The sequence below is a fragment of the Lottia gigantea genome (assembly GCF_000327385.1).
Source record: "Lottia gigantea unplaced genomic scaffold LOTGIsca_33, whole genome shotgun sequence".
In the NCBI taxonomy this organism is placed as follows: Eukaryota; Metazoa; Mollusca; class Gastropoda; family Lottiidae; genus Lottia; species Lottia gigantea.
Window position 1 is genome coordinate 1,450,229 of NW_008709110.1, and position 10,127 is coordinate 1,460,355.

At 30.2% G+C, this 10,127-nt stretch overlaps 2 protein-coding genes across 2 annotated transcripts; one reads left to right on the forward strand and one right to left on the reverse strand.

Moving 5' to 3' along the window:
• Nucleotides 1-392: 392 nt before the first annotated feature.
• Nucleotides 393-4,540, forward strand: LOTGIDRAFT_150295 (hypothetical protein). The gene is made up of 7 exons (XM_009058267.1): nucleotides 393-769; nucleotides 1,014-1,089; nucleotides 1,564-1,693; nucleotides 1,887-2,105; nucleotides 2,590-2,776; nucleotides 3,268-3,365; nucleotides 3,486-4,540. Exons 1-7 carry the CDS (start codon nucleotides 684-686, stop codon nucleotides 3,596-3,598), a joined length of 909 nt encoding a protein of 302 aa, XP_009056515.1. The 5' UTR covers nucleotides 393-683; the 3' UTR covers nucleotides 3,599-4,540.
• An 842-nt stretch (nucleotides 4,541-5,382) lies between these two features.
• LOTGIDRAFT_120394 (hypothetical protein) lies at nucleotides 5,383-7,649 on the reverse strand (the record flags this gene model as incomplete). Its single annotated transcript, XM_009058268.1, has 2 exons — nucleotides 5,383-5,648; nucleotides 6,005-7,649. 2 exons carry the CDS (start codon nucleotides 7,647-7,649, stop codon nucleotides 5,383-5,385), a joined length of 1,911 nt encoding a protein of 636 aa, XP_009056516.1.
• Between the last annotated feature and the right edge of the window lie 2,478 nt (nucleotides 7,650-10,127).

A 10,127-nucleotide genomic window follows, 5' to 3' on the forward strand; every position in this document is an offset into this window, starting at 1 on the left:
AAACTGTGTTTTACCAGCCAACAGAACTAAATTTGCCGCTTCACGTAGCATTTTTTCAGTCATTGAAATAGCCATAATTTTTCAAATTGATATTCATTGGTCCGAAAGATATGGTACAAGAGTTGGCTATAAATAATGCAAATTTATTTGTTCCCGGATTCTGAACATATATGGAGGTAAATTGCATTCGGACAAGCAACATTTTATTGAATATTCATTATTGCCAACATAGCGTTATAGAGTTATATAACTCTTATCAAACGTTTTTGTTAAAAGCCACTAAAATGAAACAAACTATAAATCAGTACTATACGCGCATGCGCATCAATTCAATAATTGCCAACTTCCGTTATATGAAGTCAGGTGTAAACAAACTTTAGCAACAACCTGACAACACACCTGTTTTATAATTGGCTAACAATTTAATAACGGTGGTTTCTATCCTTAGCAACCAACAGTAGGTGCAAACACCATAAAGCAATGGTTTAGATTGTAATCTTCATTGTCCAAGAAATAAAAGAAGCAAGAAGCACAGCCGAAACAACTTTTTTTTTGTTCTGAAGAAAATTGTGAACAAGAATATTTTGTTGGATTTTTATTATTACATGCAATAGGCTAGGTGTGCACAGAAACCTATTTCCAAGACATTTGCTACAGACGTATAAAATCGTGAAAATTCCAAAATGACTACCATTGCTTTTGGTGGTGGACCTACTGTGGAACAGAGAAGAAATTTTGCTGCATTAAAAGAGGGAACGCAAGTACCTGGGTAAATATTGTTGTCATTTTTAAATGATACAGATGCTGAATGTAAAAAGTAACTTATTTAGCCATCATATTAACATTAAATATCTTTATATAGACCTATAAGCTTTTGAATAATGGAACAAGTGGTAAATTTAATCTCCAATTGGCACTTGTGTAAAATATAAGTATAAAATTGCCATAACAAAATAATTGGTGACTATTATTTAAGATGCTAAATGCTTCTGTAATTCTATTTGATATTTCAGATACAAAGGCTATGTACCACAGTTGAAGTATAGAGTTGGCAAAACATATGGTACAGATACGCATAGACTTTTAGTTGTAAGTTTGACAAAGTAATAAATTGCTTTTATTCTTTCTAAATCTTAAGAGTCAAATTCTTGCACCAAAAACTACATCAAATTAATTCTATGGCAGGTATTAAGGATTTTTTGGCATTGATACCAGGTTTATGACATCACCGCTACCACAGCCAATTGGCATTGGCTTTTAGAAAACCGAAATGATGCTCTTACAGCATTAACCAATGAATATTAAACCTTACATTTTGTTGTCTTTGTATTTGTCCTGGTTAGTGTCTGGTATTAAGTTAAAGGGTATAGAAGTGTGTATGAAAGGTGGTATTATTAGTGTCTATATATCATACACAGATAATATACTGTTTATTATCATAGGATTAATATCTCTATTCACTCATAGATTACCTTATATTTATTGACAGACCTATCTTATTGACCTCATTTAAAGCCCTTTGATTTTTTGAATCAGTATTGTATTTCTCTTTCTTTACTTTAGGAAAACTCTCCTAATGCTAGAAATACATTTACTCTAACAGAGCCTATTGATATTCCTACATTGAGAAATACATTACCTAAATCTAATGGAGAAAATAAATATACAGAAAAAATGGTGGCTGGTTACACAGGTTAGTGCATTTTCAAAAATTATTTAATTTATATGTCCTGAACTTATTCTTTGTGTAAAAAGACATTTTTCATCTTAAGGTTATCATTCTTTGAATCCTTGTGGAATCCATGGCCAATAATTTCAACAAACAGCCATGTCTCTGCTCCAAACCCCTGCCACATGTCACCTTATAGTTTTAAAATTAAATACAGGTTACATACCCAGAATGCCATTTAAATTTGGTGGTACCTATAAAGAAGACTGTGACAGTTGTATTGATGAATTTATGAGCAGCACTCAAACCCATGACTTGAAATTACAAGATTTAAAAAGACAAATGCGTAGTTATCCACGTTTAACAGCAATATCTTATGATCCTGATGTTCGAGATAAACTTAATAAATATAGAGATGACCATTCTACTGTTGTGGGTAAGTTAACAATACAATAGTAATAAATTTTTATTATTCCTGAAAAAGAGCTACAAGCTACTGATGTTCACTGAAAAGTGTTTGTAAATAATTGTGTTAAAATTAAAAAATAATTGGATAAATGCTATCATTCAATATTCCAAAAAAGCTTAAAAATTACCCTATTCAATTTTTTTTATGATCTGGAGAAACCGATATGTTTTTGTATGATGTCTGTATTTATTGCTCAAACTGGTGATCTAGAAACCAATCTTCCTAGTTACCTAACATAAGAATCTGATTGAATGATAAAATGGCTAATACCACTGGCATTGTAATCAAATTAGACCTCAGGGCCAGATTAAAATTTTAATGCCTGAAGGCTGTCACATCAGGTTCAGAATTACATCAAAACTGAAAATGATGTACATGAATTCTTTGATGTTGGAATTAAATATCTCTTAATTTCTTTTTAATGGAGGATTCAATTGTTACTTTATTGCAGAAGTAAAAAGACCATTAGATGAAGCACCAATTCCTGGTTATCAAGGTTATGTACCTAGAATAGGAACTACAGAGATTGGTCTAGGTCAGAGATTTCATGAAAGTACTAAATTAGGTTTTGAACAATTTATCAATGAAACAAGAAGACATGGTAACTTATCTAAAGCTGAACCTATATCAATTGACAGGTAAAAACTTTCACTACAATAATTTGTGGCAATCCATACTAATTTGGCTGGGCCAATTTGTATTTTGTTTTATAAAAGTGGTGTAGTTTAAATGCTATTGTGCACACTCAGTGGTGGCAGCCCTATAAAAATAGTTTGTACCCTGTTTCATTTTTAACAAATTTGAAAATATGATTTTCATACGTTTTTGCTCCAAAATATGTGTCAGAATGCACCAAATTATATTTTTCAAAAATTTACTTGGGGTTCTTAGATGCTCAGACGCTTGCACCTATGGTATTTCCAGAGCTGCCCCATTTTGAATCTCAACCTCGACTGCTGTTCAAGTCAGTCTGCCCTTTTTTTGTACACCCACTATTAGAGGGCTACCACCATTCTGTTTTCAATTAGGGCAGTGAAAATTATTGAGGCATTATTATGTTAGATCATGAGAGCCTAAGCACCAGCTATTCTTTTTGATAGTAATTTTCATTTGATTTTTCTTTATATAGACCAGTAACATCTAATGCACCACGTAGTGCCCCATTGTTTGGAAGGAGATTATATGCCAATGATGGTATGATACCAAACTATACTGGATATATACCTCGTAAGTATTTCATATACCACAATTACACTTAACAAAAAAAACAGTTTAAAGTTAAAATTCATACTTTTCATTTTGATCACAAGATTTTGATTGAAAGATTTTTATTTTTTCCATTCTAAGAGAGAAGATATGCGTTTGGTAATACATATGGTGATACTACAAGATCTTTAGAGGTATGCAGACATCCTGACACAACTTATGCTGAATACACAAAAAGAGTCAGTTTTAAATAAAACAGTTAAATGTAGGTCCTAAAACTAGTGAAATAATGATATTTATAATAAAAAACTTGAATATAAAGTTAAACTTATGTTATATTAGTTTGTACTATAACTGTCTCACCAAAGGTCAAATTGCAAACTTAAATAGACACATTAAACATTTATTATTGCCTTTATAGCATCATTTTATGCCTTATTGAGATAAAATTGATCATTATTATCATTGTAATTATATCATTTGTTACTCTTCATGTTTTAAGTGCTGTACAGTTACCACAAATGGCATATTTCTTTCCATAGTTCCTAAATGCAAAAAATCTATATCTAAGTTTCAGTCATATATCAGTGGGTTAGCTATAAGATATAGCACTGTGTTTCACTGGCTATAGACCTCTCAGATGGTTAGTAAGGCGAACCTATTGCCTGATGAAAGAAGATAAAATGCCTTCAGATGATAATATTGAATTAGTTAATTGAAGTTATTTACTAATTATTACTGTGATAATTATCTTTTATTCTAATTGTTAATAATTTGAATTAGCTTAATAACATGTTAAATGACATAACAACTGTGATAGATTTTTTTATATTTTACAATTATTTTGTTTGTATATTTTGCTTGTTTTGTTTTTGTATTATTTTATCATTTTATATAAACATTAATGTTCATTTTGCATAAACCAAAGTTTTTTATCAGAGCATTGATTTAGCATTATTTTTGGATTTTCTGCTGTGTGCTTTAAGCATATCGAGACTTAACCTATGCAAATGGAAACATTGGAAGTCGATCTGGCCATTCAGGAAACTGCAATGTTGTTTGAATAAATTTGGATTTCCCTTTTGATCATCCATAACATAATATACAACTGCCTAATATTGGTGATATGTTTCTTCATTCAAGTAGTCATTGTTTTGATAGTTGCTCCTTTAATGAAAATAAAATTTGGAATTGTTTGATCATTTTATTATTAACTCTCTAATAGTTTAACACTTAGTTTAACCCAACATTTTTTAATGTTAAAAATAAGTCTTTCTTTAACTTAAGGTGTGACTATTTTTTGATCTGAACAATTACTTATCATCCCCGTGTCAATCTATTTTGAACTGTGTCTAATACTTTGACTGCAACAGTTAACTTTCATGTATTAACAGAATTTGTAAATGCAGCAATTTGATAATATAGTATGCTAGCGAATACAGAAAACTGAGCACTTGAAGATGTGGCAAAAACTGTAAGCTAATTGGGCCCACCACCAAGGACTAGATCATTACTGTTAAAGTGTTTTGATGCTGTTAGTTTTAAGCTGTGGATAACAACTTTTGGAATTGACAATCTTTCATATGACTTCAATAATTGCATACAAAACAACCTTTAAAGTTACAAAATAAAACGTAAAGTTTATTCTCACAATTCATTCATATTATTACAAAAATAATTTTACATATTTATATAATAAAATATTAGGTATTTTATACCAGAAAAATATTAATATCACAAAGGAATGCTATAAAGGTAAATTTTGATTAAAATGGCATTTAAACCATTGCACAATAACCCTTAAATCATTGTTCCCATGGTTTTTTTTTTTATCGCTGATGAAACTCGATCTAAGATACTCAGCAGGTGAATCAGGAAAGACAACAAAACTTCTGAGACCGTTGTATTTAAAATGCTATGCAAACACTGTGTGACTATATACACTTTTGACATTCTGGTATCACTGAAGATTATGTAAAAGAATGGTAATGCTATCAAATTACTTCAAAAATGGCAAAGAGTAGTAGTTTGAAAATAACTATAATGGAGTTTTTAGTCTAATAAATGTTGGTATATGTGATATATTAGCTGAATACTCTATTAACCATTGTCCACCTTCATGACGTTTAGAACTAGACTGATCTTCCCATAGACTACCTTCAGGTAAATAAACATCTCGTACAGCAACATCTTCTAGTATTGGTGCTACTAATAAATTATCACCAACTAAAAACTCACAATCTATTCTTAATGCTGTTTTATCTTGAGGTGCTATCCACCAAACTGGACGTATTAATGGAGATCCTGAAAATAGATATTGCAAATTATATAGAAAAGTTGAAAATGGAAATCATAATCAGTTTCCTTATTTTGAAAAATATTATTTTAGTTTCCTCTGAGGACGGAGAAATAGTTATTGCATCAACAAGTGCCAAATCGTCAGATAAAGTAATACTTTCTCTAAGAATGAACATAAAATTACCAGATGTCATATTTTTATAGCAGAATTCCTGTATATATGACTATAAATGCATTAAATTTGAGGTTTTAGAGAATTTTGTGAATATATAATCATTTTAGCCAATTTTTGGTAATTCTAAGAGTTAGTATTGCTTTCATAATCTATTCAAATTCAAGATTTGTGAAAGTACAGTTCTTACCATTTACTTGTGATTCTTTAGAAGCCAAGATAAGATGTGGAAGAACTTTGGTTTCATGAATTAAAACAAATTCTTTAGCAATTTTCACAACTTCATCATCATACTGCCATGGTGCCACTGAAAACTCCATTACTGGGAGATAAGCTGCCAATTGTATCCAGCGAATGTAAAGATTTCTATTTGGAAGTTTTAGTTTATTATTGTCATTGACAAGTGATATACCACCTATTGGTCCTGGTATCACAAAATGATAACCTAATAATCCATATGTTATGACTGTTGGAATGATACTGGGGAGACCATTGTCTTTACTCCAACTGGCAATGTGTTCTGGAATTTCAATATAAATTGGAAATTTTTGTGTTTGATAACCACTTTGAACAATTACTCTGCTATCAAATGTTTGAGCTAACTCAACATATTTTGTTGTGTATTCACAAGGATTATGTATTTCACTAAATGTCCTTGTTTTATCTAGAGTTGAAAGGAAGCTAGCTTGACCTAAATTAAATTTAAAACTATCTATTAAATGATCAGTTAGAATGGATTTTAACTTGGTTTTAAACCATTTGGCAGCTTCAGAGTTAGTCAAGTCAATGATGGATACATTCTTTGATTGAAAAATGAAATTGTAAGGTGCACCATTATTATGAACTAAATATCCTTCTTTGCTGGCTATTTGGTAGTTTTTTGTTTTGACAGAAATTATTGGATTCACCGATGTTGTCACTCTAAATTTATTTTCTTTTAACTCTCCAATCATTTGATGAGCGTTTGGAAATTTTTTGTCATTGAAATTAAAATCACCAATTTCCCTTTCATAACCGACTCCAATATCAATTTGACTGGATGAAAAGCCATTTTTATTTATGCTATTTACAAGGTTCAGAACATGAAATTGGGTCACGTTTGTCTGAAATCTAGAATATGTGGACCATTTTGGAAATTTCATAATGTCCTCATCAGGAGATGCAGTAGGTAAATCAAAACATTTCTTTGAAAGATAATCATGCACTTTTCTCACATTCTTGGCTTTACATATTGAATATTTTAAAACTGGAAATTGATTTTTTCTTGTATAAACACCTTTATCATAATCTGATTTGAAACACAATGAATTATCTTGTTTGTTGTTGAAACTCACGAATAACGGAACAGAATTATCCACAAATATTCCTACTCCATTAGAATTAATCCAGTATCTTTCAATCATTGGTCCAAATTGTTCATTTTGTGTCAAATCAGATGAAATATATGCCTGGAAATCAAAAGAGTTTTCTTCCAATGGCCACTGTTGAGATTTTAAACTTCCCATGCCGTACCAATGATAGTCAGACAATTTCAAACAATCTAATGGTATAAAATGATTTGAAATAGGCTTCCACACTATATTAAAACAATTAATATTGTCATCGTGAGTTGATTCCGTCACCTCTAATCTAACTAAATCTTCCCATTCCAGACATAATGTTGGTTTCTTTTCATTTTTCAATTCACAATTAGTTGTAGATTTCTCCAGAAGAACTCTAGAAAATCTAGCTGATAAATACTCCTCACCAGTTTGAGATAAAGTATAGACTCCAGCAGTACTATCAACTTCAAAATCACCAAGTTGAATATTGGATGAAAATAACTTCAAAATCATTTTTTTATGATACAATAATCTTAAAGTGAATATCACTACACTTATTATTATAACAGCTACACTTATCTTTAATAGTCGCATTATCTTTCTTTTTGGAGCCTTCATTTGTACAGCTTATTCAGTCTACACTGTATGTTTGATTGTAAGTTAAACATACACTATGTATCACACACACACCCAGTAAAGAATGATGATAATAAATGAAGATTGACAACTGTGAAGATAAAAATACCTAAACTTATGTCACATACGCCTTGAGGGCTTAAACACTAATAAACAAACAATGATATACCACTGTCCAATGACATATAATATGAGCTAATAATGAGTTAAATATTGGTTTTAAAATTGGATATTTAAAGGAAATTTACAGAGATTTATAATACTCAATACTGGGTAATTAACGTGGAAAAAAAAAACCATTATCTATTTATCAAATTGCAATTATTTCTGTTTACTTGGACAGTAGAATATGCAGATATTTAGATCATAGATACCTATTCAAAGCTAGCAAAACTTTTTATCGGTGGAAAGTCAGCTGTACCTGAAAAAAAAAAATATGGTGAATTAAAAAGCCAAAACTTGATTAAGAATTAAAAACTTTAACCGCCAAACTTAGTTTAATTCAGCGTCTTTCATTTTGCACCAAGCAGTATAAGCCTTTTATTAATACTTTTTTCAACACTGTTTGTAAAGCAAAATTATCTAGAAAAAAGATGTTTCAACAGTGTTGAACAGACACTAAGAATAAGTGTAGATCATATGAGTCTGCGAGAATCAGACTCAGAGAAGAGAAAGAGAAAATTGCGTCCATGGAAGCACTATTTTCTCTGATATTGGGAGAATCTAAAATGTTTCAGACTTAATAAATCAAAAAAGAAAAAATACAAACCCCTTTTTTCATATGAGTTTTTCATTGCTATAAAAATCGTCTAAAATGGGTCCGTAATACCGAAGTTTAAAAACATCAACCATGACACCGGAAATGGGGAAATCCTAAACCGGAAGTAAGGCATCCTTGCAATGCTAAAAATAGCAGCAAGAGATCCCAACTAATAAAAAAAGATTATTTGGAAAATACGATTTCACAGTCCGAAATGTTTATTTTAAATGTTAAATCATCAAATAATATATCTAAGAATAAATTCTAATATAATTAGCATGAGATGACACATTTTATTTTAAATATATACTTTTTGACATGGCAGATAATAAAATTCTCATTGAATCTGATTTCGGAATTCATATACCTAAAAAATAAATAAAAGTTATTCACAATAAAAGAAGGGATATGGGAAAGGATAAGAGACATCTTCAAATATCATCTGTATATTTCAGATATATAAGATTTGCTCTTTTTTTCTACATTATTTATTTTTCTTATTTTTGGGGTCATATTCGGCGGCTTTAGGTATTTGTCGCATATACATATAAAATAACTCCACAGGAATTGTGGTCATTTTTGTAGCCTACCGCCAATTCAGGGTGAAATCTTCAAAGTTTTGGTCAGCTACCTTTAAGATGCAGCACAAAAATGGAAAATCTTCATTCTGATTTATTTTTTGGATTAAATTAACTGATTGGAATGAATTTAATGCAGACACGGATACAAACAATCCACAATTTAAAATTAAATTAATTCTTAATCCATTGTTTCAATTTCAACTAAACCAATCAAAAACTCTTAACCTTAAACGAAACTCGATTATGACGTCATAATTGAATATGCATAATTTGCCACAAAGCGCTGAGATTTCTTTAGAAACGAAAGCTTGACAATTTGCTCTGCAAGTTTTTTGAATTTTTCAAAGAATTACATTGGTATTATCATCACTAGTTTTGAAATGGCAGCATTGTAAGTAGATCTTTATTTAGTTTCAATTAATTATAATTTCAGATTTAAGCGAAACCGAATCAAATGTTGAAAAATATTGTAGCCGACGTGAGTAGTTTTCAAGGCTTATAGTTCTGTCATATTTTTTCTCAAATAATTATTAATTCAGAAATCAGATTAACAAAGTTTCGGTGATATTCAGATAAGATTAGTACGATTTAAAAAGCTCATTAACTCTCTTGAACTGAATTTTAATCTTTTTATTTTTTTAGATTTAAGAAAGCTTTGATGAACTGTTTGGTTCTAAATGAAGATTATGTAAGACCAACTTAAGGTATTTTCATAGTTTTTCATTTTTTATAGTAGTAGAGCTCTTTTGCAAGTCGTTTTTGATATTCCTTAGACGTTTTAAATGGTTTCTAAAAATGTTTTCAATATGGTCAATAAGGTCAATACGACCTTCATACTTATACCTTGAATGCAATAGTCACCTTTCTTGTATCATGGAATTTTGTAGATAAAGGGATTGTCTGTATTCGCTGGCATACAATCCAATCAAATCACTTTATTATACAAACTTCCATGATTCAAGAGAGGTAACTATTGCAGTGTCAAGTGTATACCAATCTTGTATATTATTATAT

Bases quoted from the DNA above. Each gene is read 5' to 3' on its own strand.
- LOTGIDRAFT_150295 (XM_009058267.1), top strand. From the start codon at position 684: ATGACTACCATTGCTTTTGGTGGTGGACCTACTGTGGAACAGAGAAGA. The intron at 1,694-1,886 runs GTTAGTGCATTT...AATTAAATACAG, and splicing joins AATGGTGGCTGGTTACACAG to GTTACATACCCAGAATGCCA. The intron at 2,777-3,267 runs GTAAAAACTTTC...TTCTTTATATAG, and splicing joins GAACCTATATCAATTGACAG to ACCAGTAACATCTAATGCAC.